Source organism: Molothrus aeneus, chromosome 17 (assembly GCF_037042795.1).
Source record: "Molothrus aeneus isolate 106 chromosome 17, BPBGC_Maene_1.0, whole genome shotgun sequence".
In the NCBI taxonomy this organism is placed as follows: Eukaryota; Metazoa; Chordata; class Aves; order Passeriformes; family Icteridae; genus Molothrus; species Molothrus aeneus.
Window position 1 is genome coordinate 7709135 of NC_089662.1, and position 18034 is coordinate 7727168.

General features: G+C 45.4%; 1 protein-coding gene across 2 annotated transcripts; it reads right to left on the bottom strand.

Moving 5' to 3' along the window:
* Positions 1-7930: 7930 nt before the first annotated feature.
* Positions 7931-17898, bottom strand: MAPRE1 (microtubule associated protein RP/EB family member 1). Of its 2 annotated transcripts, none has more exons than XM_066561280.1 (7): positions 17799-17898; positions 17051-17174; positions 14308-14453; positions 12853-13042; positions 12365-12474; positions 11527-11679; positions 7931-11152 (listed from the first exon to the last, which is right to left on the bottom strand). In XM_066561280.1, the coding sequence occupies exons 2-7, from the start codon at positions 17169-17171 to the stop codon at positions 11096-11098; spliced, it is 777 nt and encodes a 258-aa protein (XP_066417377.1). In that variant the 5' UTR covers positions 17172-17174; positions 17799-17898; the 3' UTR covers positions 7931-11095. The 2 variants fall into 2 exon arrangements, with proteins under 2 accessions (XP_066417377.1, XP_066417376.1); XM_066561279.1 differs by having other exon boundaries at positions 12838-13042.
* Between the last annotated feature and the right edge of the window lie 136 nt (positions 17899-18034).

Sequence of the window (18034 nt, forward strand, 5' to 3'; positions counted from 1 at the left end):
GCTGTTCTGCCAGGAGGGATGGGGATTTCTCTGCTTTAGAGGGCCTGGACAAGCCCCTGAGCAGGATGCTCAGACACCCAGCAGTGCTCTGGAGATCAGCACCTGGTGCTCTAATGGATGAAACACTGTTCCTGCTAAAAACAAGAATATCAGTGAAAAATGAGGTGAGTGCTGTAAGCACAGGTGGAGAAGGAAGCACGGGGACAACTGATTAAAAACCAAGATCAAATTTTGGCTTTGAAAAGGGGCTCAGGCAAGAAGCTCACACCTTAGCCATGTGCCAAAATACCTGGAAATTGGTGCCTCCCTGTACTAGAGAAAACTGCTTTGCAAACAGGAAAGGCATTTCTAAAAGGAACCCCTTTTGACATTTCCTCCATTCCCTTGCCACGGAGCACAAAGAAGCAGCTCTGGCCCTGCAGGCCGCTCCCAGGTTTGCTGAGTTCCAAAAAACCCCAAAAAGACCTGTGGTTTGAAAGGATCCAGGAGTAAACATTAACAGCAGCAAAGGGGCCCAAAGAAACAACTTAAACAGCTAAATTCAAATATTTGTGAGCAGTCAAGAATCTACAAGCCACTCATGGGCTGCAATTCCCCCATATGCAAAGCTTATGTGCAAATAACAAAACAAACCCAAAAAATTCCGCAGAGATGCCCCAGGTTAATCCCACCATATAATCCCATTTCCCAGCTCCTTCCCTGAAAGCCTTGCACAAACTCCAGGCTGGTCAGAGCACAAAGCAAAGCCCAACATTACCACCTGGTGGAAATCCTCTTCTGCTACAGCCACGAGCAGAAATAACATTAAATTCATTTAGCAGAGTAAAAGAAGCTGGGTTTAGACAGTGGCAGTGTCACACCAATGTGGAGCTCAGTCCCACCAGGGAATGTGGGTTTAAAAAACACAAGTTTGGCAGCACAGAAAAATTACTTTTTCAGAGAGAAAGGCAACAAGCTCACATGCAAAGCAGCCTCCATGCGCCCATTTCCCTTGAGTTCACCTATACAGATGCCAGAGAAGATGCACAAGGATTTTTTTAGTAAGATAACACAAATGGTACAAGAATATTGGACGAGGAAGGAGGATAATGTTAAATTCCCAGCAGCATGGCCTGATCCCATTGTGCGATGGGGAAATCCCAGATCTGAGGCACAGACCTGTCCTGCAGGAGCCTCCTGTGAGATTTTAATGGGAGCAAAGGAAACACCGTGGATCTTATCAGTGGCTGAGCAGGAGACAAGGCAGAGCTGAGGAATGGACTTTATGTGGTGGTGCCAGTCCCAAGGAAGGCTGCAAAAGAGGAAGGATCCCACAGAGGGATGTTGTGGTTGGAGCCTCAGCGCCTGGGAATGCCTGGTTTTCAGGGAGGATGTGGTGGGGAGGCCATTTGGTTTAGTCCACTGCTGCTGCTTCCTCAGGAGAGTCCAGTGGGACATGAACAGCACAGGGGGAGTCTGATGGAAAGGAAAAAACAGGAGAGAGTGGAGGGGACTGACCACTGAAGGTGGAGAAAGGGAAAGCAGAACGAAAAGCCAAAGGGGAATAGAGGAGCTGCAGTATTTCTGCGCATACAGAGGTTTGGGACTGACAGAAGCTGCAGGTGCATCCCTGGCACTGAAGAAAGGCCACGAGAGCAGCAACATTCCCCCAGGATTCCCCTCTGGAGCCCAGAGGGCAAAGGCTGTGTGAGGACCCACGGGGCTCCAGGGGCAGCGCCAAGTCGGGGTAGAGAAGGATCGTGAGCAAGGCCCTGCTGTCCCGGGGTGCAGCCACCACCTTCCAGGGACACAGAAGGTGCAGGAGCAGCAGCACAAAGTACAATTCCCATTTTGATATGGGAAGGTACAGGGAGATCCTGCTGATCCACTGCTATCCATATTTATAATATGCCAGTGCCTTATGAGCAATACAAATATCCAAGGACAATTTTATAGACCAGATTCACAGCCCATTTGAGACACAGCCACAATAACAGTTTGCTACATTGTCTTACATGAGGCATTCAAAGTCCAGGGCTCTTGGAGAGAATCTGTGAAAGAATGTCTCATGGCCAGAGATAAATGCATAGCTGTAAGCCTGGAAGAAAGCTACAAAAAGGTGATAAACATAATTTCTGCATATATATATATATTAGATATAATAAATTGTTTCCACATATAACTTCACAGAAAATAGTTAAAAATTAACTAAACTCATAACCTGCAAAGCACAGAGGAGAAATGAGTGGTGACCTGAAACACTCCATGAGTAAGAAATTTGCAGAGTTCCCAGGAGCTGCCAGAGTTGCTTTCCACCAAGGAATGCCCAGGGCACTCCCAGGGACCCTTCCCCAGAAGAGAGGAACAGACTCCCAAATCCTGGAGTAAAGGAGGCATTTACCCCTGTGGAGCAGCATCCCATCCATAATCCAAGGCCATGGCACAGCTGTCCCACAGTGAGGGAGGAGATTCTGACACATTTGTTGTCACAGATACCAAAGAATTTGGTGCCAGGTCTGCAGAGGGAGATCCCATGACACAGGAGTAACACCATGGTGGCTTCACACACGTTTAACCCCAGGCACCCACAGCCATTTCCAGAGCATGCAGGGTACTGGATGTGCTGGAAACATCCCTAAATCACAAACCAGCTGACAAAGGCAACATTCCTTTGACTTAGGAAAAGGACACTGCATGGCCCCAGAACAGGCAGAAATTTTTGTAAGTATCACAGAATCACTGTCTGGTTTGGGTTGGAAGGAACCTTAAACCTCAGCTGGTTTCACCCCCCTGCCATGGGCAGGGACACCTTCCACTATCCCAGGTTCCTCCAAACCCCATCCAACCTGGCCTTGTGCATTCCAGGAATGGGGCAGCCACAGCTTCTCTGGGCAATAGTTCCACCCAGCAAACTGACATTGCTCAGACCCACATTTTCTGATGTAGCCCTTGATTAATGTCCCCAGGCTGCAGAGAAGCAATAGGTTGTTTTCAGAATTCAGGCAAAGGCCGCCACCATCTGCCTCTCTAGACTTCACTGTCACCTGAAGTGACAAACAGGTTTCCTCGTGCCTCTGCTCCTGGATGAGCTCTGTCCCAAAAGAGCTGTAAGTCAAATGTTTTTCAGCCACAATAACCTTTAGAGACAAACCAAAAGTTCAAGAAAAACTCCATGAACAATGTGAGCTTGAAGCTCACTGATGCCAAAAAGGAGAGAAACGGGAAGCAGGGTCCAACTACACCTCTCCAAAATCCAGCCTTGTGACTTTGTGCTCAGCCTAGAACACTTCAGTCAGCCAGCAGGAGCCTGAATGAGGATGAGATGATCCTGTTTAAACAGACCCTCCTAGGAAATTATTGAAAAATTGTTTGCTCTCCATCTCAGTTCCTAAAAGGCAGCAATACAAACAGAAAGCATTTCTCTCAGACATGTTCAACCATCAATCCATGCACACTCCCAGCCTGTTACACTGCACTATTCCTGCTATCTCAGCACCCAGGTGTGCAAACCCTGAAATCTCCTCAAAGGGTTCCACTCTGGATGAAGAAAAGAGAGGTACAAGGCCAAGGAAAAAGCTGCGGGTGGGATGAAGTAGGAGAGGAGATATATGATCATATTTCACCTCACTGGAAACCTTTATAATCCTTAAAGAATCAGAAATGTTTGGGTCTTGAAGCACAGAATAAAGAATGGAAATGGAGGGGCCTCGCAGCAGAGTGGGGGACACAATCCAGCACCTACTGAATCTTTATTCTTCTGCTGAATGTCTATCAAACTTTTCCACTTTCCTTAGGAATTCATGCTCTAGTCCTGCCCTGCCTTTAGTATTAGAAGGGGAAATAAGTGTTCAATGTGGAATTAAATTCCATGAGTTCATTTCACCATGGACATAGACTGTTTTTGCAAGAGGCTCTTACACCTTTAGTCTCCTCCTCCAGCCCCAATGCAGTCTCTCTCCAGGCTGGATTAACCTCAGTTCTTTCAATCTTCCTGAATAGACCATTTTACCTCTAAATCCAGACCCCATGAAGGAGAATAGCTGTCATAACTTATATCCTGATTTGCCTTTGTAACAGGCACAATCTTCTACATTCATGGTCTCGTGTACAATAGCCTAACCAGACTGGTTAAACCCAAAAGAGAGCCCATTTGAAGGAGTCATTTATTACCAAATCCATTATTTTACAAGAGACATTCTTAAACGAGGAACTGGTTTATTAAGCCAATTCCATCAGGGAGGATGCTCATGTTTTCTATTTGATGGAGAAATGAATGCTTAAGGAGCAGACACGTTTCCTGGCAGCACAAGAAAATCAGTTCAAGTGGAAGACAAATCCCAGCAGCTCTGGATGTGGGGTTGGGTCTCAGAAATGCCCTAGAGTCAGAATGGGATCCCTGCTTCTGAATTTAGGTAATCCAGACCCTCCCTGCAGGACAGACAGTGACATCATGTGCACAGCACCAAAGGGAGCAGAATTAATTACTGAGGTTCTGTTTTGCTGACAGGAGGAACTACAGAAGATGGCCATGAAAATAAACACTGCCTACCACTGGTAACAAATGGTGCTCCTTTTCTCACTTTTTTCTTTTTCTTCCTTTTTTTTCCCCTTTTTAATACATCAGGAAATTACTTTTGCAACTGGTACTCCTTCAGCTTCATCTTTCATTCCAGAGGACAGTGTCATTAGCCAGGCTGTGAAGCATCACAGTCAATGTCAGCCTTCAGAAAGGGTCATCGATGTCTCTATTGTTAATATTGTCTATAATTTCTTTCATTGCCTGCAGAACCCATTGAAACCTGTGCAAACAAACATTGTAAATTCACACCTAGACTTAACCAGGTAATTCATAACTGAGAAAAAAAGATCACAGACATGGCTGGATGTAACAGATGAATCAAAAGTGAACCCCAAAAGAGCCCTGTGGCACACTCCCAGAGTTTCCAAACCATTTATTAGAAGCCTGAATGGTGCAGTTCATGGCCATTACACACCTAGACAGGTATGACAAAGAGTTATTTTTAAATTGGCTATTTGGACATGCTGCTTTCCAGTTTGCACACACATCTGCAGTGATTTTCCACATAGAACAAACCACTATGTAACTCTGAAGTATTAAACTTGCATTGTGATTACTGCTCACTAATAAAAACTTTCCTAAATTGGTCAAAAGGGAGTCACAGGTTGCAGCTGTTACCTTGCCTTACCACTGGAAGCCTCAAGCCTTAATGCTATTGCCTTTAAATATTGAATGTTTGAAGGAGGAAGCAAAGGAACATTTTTCATAAGAAGCATAAATTACATCATAAATTAGGAAGAGAGGAAATTCATTTCCTCAAGTATTTCCAGAGGTGTTTCCCAGCCAGTTTGTTGTTTACTCTAAGTGATGAGAAACAGTATTTTCCTCTTGTTGAGCATGAGAGGTATCTGTGAAAGGCAGTCATTGACCCCTGTCTGGGAGTTTCCTTGACTAAAAACCAGCCTGATTCCTGAATGGATTACGTGGAGTTTGACAGCACAGGGAATCTCATCACTATATCCTGCAGAAAGGGAGGAACGGGGGCAGTACAGTAAATGTGCTGAAAATGGCTTCTAATTGTGCCAGGGGAGGTTTAGGTTGGATATCAGGGGAAATTTCTTCCCTGGCAGGGTGGCCAGGCGCTGACACAGGTGTCCCAGGGCAGTGGTGGAGTCCCCATCCTTGGAGGAATTTAAAAGCTGTGTGGATGTAGCACTTGGGGACATGGTGGCCTTGGCTGTGCCGGGGGGACAATGGGACTCAGTAATCCTGGAGGGCTTTTTCAACCCAAACAATTCAGTGATTTTTCCAAAGTCACTCTTTCTGACCCTCTCTCTGAGGAAAGGCCTCTGCTTGCAAAGCTTTACCACCCCAGGTAACCCTGCACAGCTCCTGCCAGCCTGAGGATGCTTTACACACATCAGCCTTACCTGAAACAGAGGGAAACCAGTTCCCACCAGCTCTTTGTGTCCCACGGTGCAGCAGTGTCAGAGGGAGATGGTTTCACTTGCTGTGGTGCCACTCTCCCTGGCAGCAGCACATTCCATCTGCTCCCAGCTCCCTGTGCATCCACAGCTCACAGGGGGAGGCTCCAGGGTGGCTGCCCCACCTCTGCTGAGGGGCTTCCCCCCTCCTGACAGCCACTGCCACAAACCTCTCCTGCCATTTCCTCCCCACTCTCCCAGAACCCCTGCCTTGAGAGAAAAGCCAAGATCAAACACAGGTTTATATTCAGGTCTTGGAAACGGACCCACCTCCACCATCCCTCATTTTAATCTCATCTGCTCATCACTCCATAAATATCAACCTGCAGAGCCTTGGACATGTTAAGATTTATATCCATGCTGTCCCCTGAGATTTAATGCCTCCTGAATGTCCATTCATCCTTATGCATACCCTGGGGACAAAATCAGAGTCAGAGAAGATTGACAGGCAACCATTTTATGAAATATTTTCAAGAGGAAAATGTCTGCAAAACATCTGTTGGACTTGAAAACAAAAATTGCACCAGTTCCCGTGTCCTACAGCTCTGACAGTTCAGACAAAATAATTTTTTATCTGTAAATACATATACATTTATATATAAATAATAGAAATGTATATAACATAGCTATATATAATATTTAATATTATTGTATGTTGTCATACTGTTTCAATATTTATATATTGTTTAAATAAATACTTATACCTATAATAATATATATCAAAGTTAAAGACATATTATTTAAAGGCCACAGTTCACAAAGCCACCCAGCGGTGTTGAAAAAGAGAAGAATCATTTTTACAGAGAGTGGCCTTTGCCTCCTCAAAGCTGGGGCTGCCTTCTGAAAACTTCCTTTTTGGCCTTAGAAGTTTTGGTTTTGTTTAACTTTGTTCCTTCTCTGTTAAAAGGAAAAGATTAAATGGAAGATAAAGATTGTCTTATTGACAGTTTACATCTGCACAGCCTCAAAAAGACCATTTTCTTCCAGAGAGCCTGATTCATCAGCTTAACAGGTGTTACTCCAAAGAGAAACCCCATTTGTTTTGCCTTTCTCTGGCTGGGCTTTGCCTGGGTCAAACCCAGCTCCCCTCCTGCAGCACAGCAGGACCACTCTGTCCTGCCCAGGGCTCGTGCACCCACCCCTCCTCTCCAGCCACACAACAGTGCACTGTTCCCTCCTTTCCCTAGGGCTGTTTTCCCACACCAGACACCTTTGCAGCTGTCCCTGTACCACTCCATTGCACCATTTTGCTCTCATGCATTTATCCTCTTCTGCAACCTTCTCAAATTTCTCCTCCCATACACACCCGCCACGTTCTCTGGTCACACATTTAACACTCCTCCTTCCACTCACTGTAGGCCCATGAACTCTCCAAATGGAATTTCCGTGAGGAACCAAGAGACGCAGACACCTCTGACCCCAAGAGATCTCGCTCACGAGGCTGCAGATGATAGGTCTCACCCTGCAGATGATGCTTTGGGTTTGCTGCCTGCATTCAGAGCATCACCAGAGCAGAGCTGCCCTCCCTCCACACCCCCTGCCATTCCAGAAGTGCTTATTTTGAATTGCCAATGGCTCCATCTCACCTCACTTTCTCCACATTTGAAGATAAGTAATTCCTCAGCTGTCCTGACACAAATTCTCTCCCCTCTGCCAGTAACCTGCAGTTATTAACCTGCCCACATTATTATCTCCTTTTCCTTGTACTAGTACAGGATTAGAGGCACAGGGTGTGCACCATCAGACTGGCCTGAAATCTATGGTACAGCCCTTTTGAGTTTGCATTCCATCTTGCAAAAAATACTTTTCCCTTGTGAGCAGCAGATTCCAGCCTTATCCTTGACAAGATGCCCTCAACTCCCACCCCTGAGCCTGCTCCTGTGAAAGGACATTCCACCAGACAGCCTACAAGATGACTGAGTGCTCAAGCAGCCACATTAAACTGTGATATGATATGACAACAAGAAAGTTTCTGGCCTTTATTTGAAGGCTTTTTACCAGTTACAGTAAGAATTGTCATTGCAAACCAGGAATTTTTTAAAAAATGAATAATAAAAGTTAAAAAAAACATCCACGAGTCCACCTGCAAGTAAGACATGTTGGTACAGAAAGGAGACATGAGCTTTTGCTTCTTCCATTCTGTTTTGTTTTTCAAAGAACTGATAGAACTAAGATACTAGGAAAGGTTGGATGCTATCAGAATCATTCCAGCAGGTGAGCATTTAACAGCATATACTGTACCAGGGTAACAGAGTAGCTATGTTAAGTCTATGGGTTTGAGTTGAGCCTATTGTAATTTGCTTCCCAAAAAGGACATTAAAAACCAGATTATGCCAAGAGGTTACAATGGAGCCATAAATTGGCTACATGAGTTTGTCCCCATTCTATTTACGACTCATCTTGGTAGCAAAGGAGTGATGTAAGCACCTGGAAATCTGAGCAGTGGGTGGCTGACCAGACTGCCACTGCAATTCAGCTTTACAATGCACATCCATGGGCCTCCCAAGGCACACCAGCAGCAATCCTGACTCAGCCTTCTCTTAGCAGGAAAGGCCATTTACCTGCTTTGACCAAAATCAACCCATCTCATGACCTGTTGCTTCCCAGTTCCACACACGCAATCCTCTTGGAAAGAGATTTGAAGCAACCAGGTTCCAGTCCACAACTTCTGACCTCCCAAAATTCATCTTCACCTTCAGCCACATCCTGCTGCCACCTTTTGCTTTGAGTTGCTGGAATAATGGAATATTTAGAGTCGAAAAAAAATATGCTTCCGACTTCAAAGCAAGGAAGTAATGGGAAAGAAGATTTTATGTGCATCAAACCCTGGGTCTATGTCCAGCCCCAGCTGTGCCACAGCAGCAGGCAGTGCCAGCAGTGCCTGTTCTCCTCAGTAAGGCACCCACAGAGCCCTCAGGGGCAGGGAAGGTGCTCCCCAGCACAGGAGCAGCCCAGCAGGGATCACTTCCCATCCCATGAGCACTTCTCTGCAGATGCTGGTCTGCGCACACAGCTGTGACAGGAACATTTAAGCTCATCTAAGAAACACAATTCAAGTCAAACAAATCAACTCAGTTTACAGTCAGTCTGCTCACAGAGCCTGGTGACAGAAACAATTAACATCTTGTTTGTCTGTAACTCATAACCAATGTTTTAGCAGTTTCAAAACACATTAAACACACAAAAAGTCACGTGACAGCATTCCTGTAACACATCCCTATTCCCACACCAAGAGGAGGAGGAGGAGGAAGTCAACACCACACTCACATCCCACTGACTTGTGGGAGGGAAAACACAGAAAGAAAAAAAACCCAAAAACTGAAACAACCATTTGTGCCAGCACACTCCAAACAAAGTTCCAATACTGCTGCTACTGTGGTTAGCAATGCCTGGAGCTGGGGAATGGAAGCTGAAATTCCAGGTCCTGCAAGCTTCACCATTAAACTATCACGGGCTTCAGCTCTGCCTAATCGTATCTGAAAGCATGAGAGACTTCAGCAGACATGACACTCTTGAAATACAGAACTTTATTTAGAAACTGCTTAAAATAGAAAAACCCTGTCAAGAAAAATCCAAGTCAAATATGGTTTCTCAGTAAAATGGAGTTTTAGGGCAACAGAAGTCTAAAAGGCCACAAGAGAAATAGCACCACTGCAATTTTAAACAATGGCTAGATACTTGCATTTTTGGCATTCACTGAATTTGGGTTTTTCTCTGAACTTCACAAAGATTCATGCACTACACAATTACCATAAAATGCTCTCCTACACACATTTTAGGACAAGCTACCACCAGAAACAAATGAATACAAGCACAACAGGACTGATCAATCTCAGTAGTGAAAGGGGGTCAGAAGTCTTGCAGGATCTTGCCAAACACAACAGTAATGAGGGGCATGATAGAAAAAAAGGACAGTTAAGGAAAGTATTTTAAATATTAATATTTAAGTTAGTCTCAGTACTGTATTTTCTGCAATAACATTAGCTCTGTTAGCCAGCATCTTTTAGTTTTTACCCCAGAAGACTACTGAACTGGCAAGTGTTATTACTAATATGCCCTGGTTCAAAGGGGAAAAAAAAAAAGAAAGCAGACAGAAAAATATCATCCTCATGTGCTCAATTCACTTTCATTCAAAGCCAGCTGCACAGTGCAAGTCCTGTTACAACTACTGGGCATGTTCAGCATTCCTTGGGATGGGAAAGGGAAAAGTGAGAGAACAGAAGGGATTCCAACAGAAATGAAAATAAACAGAACAAATAAAAACAAGAGCCAGGAAGAAAAATCACTTCTGAAGGACATTTTAGGCAGTAAGACTGTGTGCCCTTTGCTTTGTTTTGCTTTTCTTACAGAAAACACAGTACGTTTTGGCAAAGCCACAATGCCACAGAAAAAGGCTTCAGCACTCTTCAAGGTAATTTATGTGTCTCAGCTGTTCATACTCCCTCTAATCTTGTGACAGGCAACGTTAAGGCCCATTTCATCGAGAACTAATCACTTAGTAAGCAGCTTTACATAGGAATGGAGTTTTGTTTTAATAGCCCCTTTTGAGCACTTGCTGACACAGTGAGACTGCCAGGCAAGGCCTCTCGGACAGCAGTGAATGGAGTTAAACAAACGTCTACCCCAATATGAAGCACATAAAATCTCCCATCACATTACTTCAATTTGGCATATGGAAGCATATTTTAAATACTCTTAAGGCATTTATTATAATTTCTGTTCTGCAATTTCACATTAACTCAATCTTTCTGTGAGTCAGTCTTTAATTTCTCTACTGCACACCGCCTTAGATACAAAAAGAGTCTTCCCACAAACCAGTGTTTTACCAGCAAACCATTCTGCAACAAGTTCCAAATATTCAGCCTCTTGCTCCCTAAATATACCACCTTGATGTGAATACTGCTCTGCTACAGCGTGAGAAAGAGCTCCTAACTCAAACCCACTGTAAAAGTGAAACTTCTGCAAAGTGCACTTTAAGAAGAGGTACTTTTTTTGCTTATGAAAAGAAACCAGTGAGTCCTCTAAGAATAAAGTGGAGTATTTTACAGTTAAGCACATGATCTGGGGCAAAGAATTCTGATGTTGCTGCTCTGCTGGTACAGTATGTGGTCTGTTAATACTCTTCTTGTTCCTCCTGCGGTGCTCCTTCGTCAGGTATCACAAAGCCTTCCTGAAGGGGAAGAAAACAAGTGCTTTAATGAAAATCTGATGTCAAACCAGTTCCTGGCTACTCTCTAGTTACTTTTTTTCCCCTCTTACTTCAGGTAAGACACCCTTAAGTCATTGTTTACAGTGTCAAGATGTATTACCAGAAGTATTTTCCTCATCTTTGATCTATCTGTTACATACTACTCATGAAAGGTCTACCTTGTTTGCTGTCTGACTATAATTAAATTACCTGATGCTTTATTACAGGAAAAAGCTAGGCCATAAACCTCATAGGGAAAAAAAAGGCAGAACTGGAGGGAGGCAGGGAAAGCAAACCAGCTTCCAATTACAAGGGCAGGAGGAACTGTGCAACCCAGTCTATAAGAGATTACTTACATCTGTGGCATAAAGAATTTCCACAATCCTCTGCAACACTGGATCATTCTCCCCTTCATTCTCCTGGCAGATCAATTCAATGTTCCTCAATTTGCCAAAGTAGAAGTCTCTCTCCTTCTCCAGATCTTCAACAGTAAGTTTCAAAGCGTTGATCTGCCAAAGGGCATCAATAATAATTATATCCACCAGGGACAGAATTCAGCAGGATCTATGCAAAAGGGGTGTCCCAAAAGTTCTCAGAAGGGTGTTGACATGCAAAGCACTTCAGCAGTAACCAAGATATGGGGGAGGGGGAACTGTGAGAGGAGGAAAAGGGCCATTTCTCAAATTTTAGTATCACTGCCACAACAAACATCCAGTCCAACACACACAAACCCACTTGGAAAGACTAAAGGCTGATTCCCTGAAATAGGTAAAGCACTGACTGCCTGCAGTTCTCTCTGCTAACACATTCTTTCACGACAGCTCTCCTGCTGACAGCAGGTTCAGTTGTGTAGCACTCAGTCCGGATTTCAGTGAAGGAGCAGCTGCTCATAGCTCCGTTGGAATGCTGGGAGAGCTGCAACACAGCTGTGGGAATACTTACAGACCCTGCTATGTGTGACACAGCCCACACTGGGGTGAAATGTCTGGCCACTCGTGTGCCACAGGAGGGGTTTTGCTTCCATCAGGAGAGCAAGACCACTGTAACGAAGGGCTCCAAATAAGTGATTTTAAATGAGCTGATTCAGATCATTTTCTTCCATCTGCCTGACCCAGACATTCCATGGTATTGGAAAAACAAACCTGCACATAACTCTATCAAGCAGAGGTCAGTCACAGGGCTGCCCTTACACACCTGCTCGATCAATCCTGCTGATTCTTCATCTCCTCCACCCTTTTTGCCCATCCCAGGCCCAGCTCTGGGACCTGCTGGGGTCCTCTGTGCAACAATGGGCCTCTGCGGGGCTGCAAGATCAATTCACCAATTAATTCCAATTCTCCCTCCCATAAAGGTACTATCCCCCCTCCAAGCATGCTTAGGCATGAAAGAGATTGAAGAGATATTCCTTCCTTAACTCCATGCAACACGTCCTTTCTTTTTGGCACACTTGGCACCAATCCTTGCCATTCTCTCTTTTATAGAAGACTGTTCTTTCTGTAGCCTCCAGACACCTGGGTACTACAGCAGCCTCAGTCTTTGAGCCTGGCATCTCTGAAACAAGCTGCAAAACACTAGAATCCCATACACTTATTTTAAATCACAACCCAGTCTTCATTTCCCCAGAGTTTTTCATGATCTAGATCACATTTTTCACTATTTTTCTCTACCTGCACTGCCAGTACCGAGAGATTTCCTGGTTTTGTTCACAACTGGAGTAACAAGGTTTGGTGCTATTGTGTCTTGGCCTTGTCGAGCAGCAACAGGATCATACTCCTTCCCGTCATAGTTTGCATCAAAAAATTTTTTGAACCACTGAACAAATTCAAAGTTGTCCTGAAATTTTCCTTTCACTAGTTTGTCCACAGGAATTATCTGAAGAGGAGAAAAAAGAAAAAAAAAATAGACTCATAAAGGGTAAAGAATCTCTCTCTTGTGTTTTTATATAAAGTTTTAAAGTTAATGCACTCAAAAGATATGCAAATTTAATTCTTGTCCAGTCTAGGGAAAAATCCCCTTGACCACAACTATATCAAATAATGGGATTTTTGTAATTATTGGAATGAAAAACCAATCATGCTTTGCCTTTGAGGGTCCAAATAATTTTAAATTATTCTGCTGCAAAGTTTCTGCTAGACCAAGTTTACAGACAAAACTTCTTCCTGTCCACATGAAGCTGGCTCTGATGGATCTGAACTGACCCACTCCAGAACTGCTACAAGAGCTAAACATCACTGTCACAGCAGACTCCAGCTCCTCTGGGATGAGGTGTATAACTAAAGACTATTAAAAAATGTAGAAAACAGTAAAGTTTTGTTCGTAGAGATTTTTTCTTTTTTTCATAAGGCATTTGGAAGCCAGGCTGGTTGTCCAGATGGATTGTGTGGACAGACTGCACAAGCCACTGTCCCCAAGCACAGACTGACTCTGTGTTGGAGCCGCCAGCTATGGAATGAGACATCATCTTAAAGAAGGAAAAAGCTTCAACCCTGGATGTTCTGCATCCTACCAAATACTGTCTGTAAATATTACCTGAATAAATCCCCCCTCCATCAGAACTGTCATTCCATCCAAACAAGCTTTTCCACAATTTCATTTTCACTACGAAAAGTCACAGATTTTAGTATCTGGAGGCATTTAAAAGCCATTTAGATGTGGCATTTGGGGACATGGTTTAGTGGTGGCCTTGGCAATGCTGAGGGAACAGTTGGATTTGATGGTCTCAGACAGATTTTCCAACCTTAAAAATTACGTAACTCTATACACTTGTAAAGAGAAATTTGGAATCCTTAGGACTACCACAGCAGTAGGTAATGGGAGCATACCTCCTACAAAGATGGTCCTAAGAGGAAGCTCAGGCAAACCTTATCTCATAGAAATTCCAGTATTATTTTGTGCCACAGAAGTTTCCCAGAATTAAAAGGGTAACATTAATCTCATCATTAAGAACTGGAAGTCTGACCTTGACTGGAGCAAAGCAAAATGTGTCCTACCTGATGTGAGGCAGGCCAAAACAAAAGGTTTTGAGATTTATAAACCAAAATCAAATTCTGTTCCCAGATTTATTCAGTTTTAAATCTGAAAGTTCATTCCATCTACATTAACACTGAAAGCAGAGGGTCAGTTATAGCCCAGCTTACTTTGTCAACACCCATTCGTTTAAAACCTGCTTGTAGAACCTTGAAGTTTTGAATGTACTCATGTTCCAATTTTGCTTGAAACTTCACTTTCTTGAGTGCTACAGAACCTGGGAAGAGCATGTCCATGAACTGACAGTATGCAGCACCTGCCAAAAGGAAAAGAACACAAATCCTGGGATGAATTAAGTCAGCTCAGCTCACTAACCTTTGTAAGTTTCTTTCCAGTCAGGTCAGCAAACTGACCTGACTCACTCCTCAGTCACACAAGCCCTTTAAAGGCAACAAAGGCAAGAAAACAGGAACCTTCAGTCTCCTTTTTGGTGCAACATGGCCATAAATAAGCTTAAAGGAGCCGGAGAATCAAACTTTTGGGCTCATGACTTGAACTCTTATGAATAAGAACAAACGTGCCTCCAGAATTCCAAGGGGAAAAAAATATCTAATGAATAACTTGACTTGCCTTTCTTCATGGATATCAGTATAGCAGAGATCTGAGATGTTACATGTGTCTAACAAGCATGTAATCTTCTCTTAACAACACTAACAGAACTAAATCAGAAAAAGCATTATTCTAAAAATGGTACTTAACCATTATTGAAATTGTAATACATTTACCTCCTACAAACAGAACTTATACACAATTAAAGGTGCTCTCCAAGATAAGAGGCTAATGAAGCTGAATTATATTTAAAGCAGGCCTTAATTAAAGAACCAAAATAAGATAAGTGTTTCTTCCTGTTAATTTAAATCCTTCATGTCCTCCAATTCAGCACTAGCTGAAGTAAGAGGAAAAGAGAGATTCAGTCCAGCCACAAAGAGTGGACAACCACCTCCATATTTGTAGAATATACACAATAAAAAAAAAAAGTGGCTTTAAAGTGGATCCTCACTCTGCAGTGATGATGCACAACCATTAAAAGCACAAGCACAACATTCAGAGCATTATTCCCACACCAAGAATCAAGGAGTAAAGGAAACCCTAACCTAAACCATCCAACAGCTACACAACAAGCTGTTGGGAGCTATCTGAAGGCCAAAAAGGAATATAGAAGAGCACTGACCTCAACTACTCTGTTCATCTCAACCACATCCTACAACTGTTCGCTCGCTTATCAAGATACTTTACAGGCGCTCCCACTTTCACCTGCTCCCAGGAGACTGATGTCATTCACTGGTGCAAATTAAAATAAAAACAACAAACCAGCTCTTGCTGTTTGCTCTCCATTGTGTCTCAGCTCACTTGCTGCAGAGCTCCAATCCCAACTCAAACACAGAGGACTTGCCAGAAACCAGGGGTTTGCTCACTATTGGCAGTCGGAGCGATAAGCGTGATGAAAACAGAGGGATCACAGCATCAGTCAAAGGGCAGCTCTTGTGCATTTATGCAACCTCAAACTGCTGCTGTCACTGCTGCCCTTGCCAAAGACAGCAAAACAAGCTTGGGAACTCCAGCTTCCACAGGACTATGACAGCAAAAGCCACTTCGTCCCTGCCAAGGCATGAAGCATTATTGCAGATGCAGAAAGGGGACGTTACTCAGGACATACCACATCAACAGCTCTCCGTCTTTTGTCAAAAACAGGTGAGCTGGAATTCTGCAGAGCCAGTACTAATTATCCTCACTTCAACACAGAGCTCTCACAGCATTCAAGGCTCACACCAATCCCATGCAAATCAACCCTGCACACCATAGGGCTTAACCTGCCTATCTGAAAGCAGACAGTGCTTATCACTTCCCTTCCTCCTGTGGCTTATGTCTTTAGTTCCCTCACCCTTACAGTTCTTGTCCATCATCTCACTAGACAAAAACCACTACAAATACCTGTTGTGAGTCCCTTGCTTCTCTGTAATCTTTGGGACTGTTTCTTCCATAGACTCAGCCACAGCCAGTACTGACAGTCCAAATACTCACTTTTAATAAATTCCTCCTTTTATTTCACCTCTAATTTCCACATCTCTCCTTCCATGACCAACACTTTATCCTAAAGTCACTGCATGAGCCAAACTTCCACTTTTCACTGATTGCCTGTTGTAGTTATCCAAATTATCTTGTACCCAGGCTGCATTCTTAGCCTTGGGTTTTGTTCAGCTCTTATTCCACAGACTATTATCTTTTATTTGTTCTTACAAGCCTCCTCCTCCCACACACTCCCTCCCTACGATGACACTTGACTCCATTTCTGTACCACAGACACTTCCCCTTTCCTGCCTACTAGCAGATATGAGATTCAGCTGTGCTAAAGTTAGTTCAAGTCCAGGTAAGCTGGGCTGACACAGACTAGATGTGCTCCAGGACCAAGAGGAGTTTTAAAGGTGCACATGACCCCACGAGTCACTGCCCTGTCCTTCTCACACTCCAGTACTCTTCCAGAACAAATCACAATTGTTTTTGCTAGTTACACTTGTAAGACTTACTCTATCCATGCAGACTAAATGCTTAATTCCTCACGGGAAAACACCCTCTTCCTCAGAATCTCTTTTTCACATTAACACCCATTGCTTATAGCATCTATGCTGTAGTGAGTCATGAGAACGTGCCTTTTCATTACACTGACATTATTTACAACCACTTCAATAACACTCCAGCCATAACTGGATCATAACCCTTACCACGAATCTGCTCACACCAGGACCTAAGCCAGGAGCACAGCTGCAGCAGGGCAGCACAGAGGGTGCAGCCGCACCTCTACAGAACCAGGGTGCACATCCCACGTGGAGGTGGCCTCGGGGTGAACCCCCTTACCTGAGCACAGCTGTTCAATCTTGGTCAGCGTCAGCTGCAGAGATTCATTGATCCACGCCAGCATGTCATGTCGGCTCAAGTTATCGCTGGTCACTGAAGTAGAATACACATTCACTGCCATTTTCTGAAAGACACAACCAGAGGTGTGAGCGCCACAGACGCGGGGCTGCGGTGGAGCCGCTTCTTTTGGAGCCTTCCCGAGCCCCAGCGAGTGAATCGCGGGCTGCCAACAGCTGGGAGGACCCTCCCGCACCGCCCTGCCGAGGGCTCGGCTCCGGCATTTCGGAGGAAAAATGAGCACCGAGGCGCTCACGTGGGAACCGCTGAAAGGAATCACGGCTGCGGCAAGTTACTCATCCCTCTCCCCCGCGCTACCGGGAACGGCCGAAGCGCTTCCTCCGCGGCCACGGTATCTCCCCGGGGATCAATACCGAGCGGCCGCTCCCCGCCCAGCCCCGCCGGCACAAAGCGGAGCCGCCGGTGCAGCTGCCGGCGGGCAGGGCCGCCCGCGCTGCGGGCGGGGCACGGCCCTCGCTCTCCCCGCTCCTGCCCCTCACCACCCCCCGCCGGTCCCTCCGCCCCGCCACCCCCGGTCCCTGCCGCACCTCCGCCCGCCGAGGGGCGCGGCCCGGCCCTGCAGGCCTCGCGCCGGTTCCCTCAGGGCGGCGGCGCCCCGCCCGGCCGCTCCCCGAGCCCAGAGCCCTCCCCGCCGCCGCCCGGCGGCCCCGCCGCGGCCCCGGCCCGGTACCTGCGCCGCGCTCGCCCCGTCGGCCCCGCGTTCAAACCGGCCCCGCCCGCCCTGACCGGGACCGCGTCACGCGCTCGCTGCGCGCCTGCGTCACGCGCACGTCACGGCCCGCGCGGGGAGCGCCGCGCGCCGCCAAGGGGCGGGAAACAGTTGTCAGGGGGCGGAGCGAGCTGCTGTGTTGCTATGGAGATGCCACGCCCACTCCGCCCTACGGCTCGCCTGCCATTGGCCGAGGC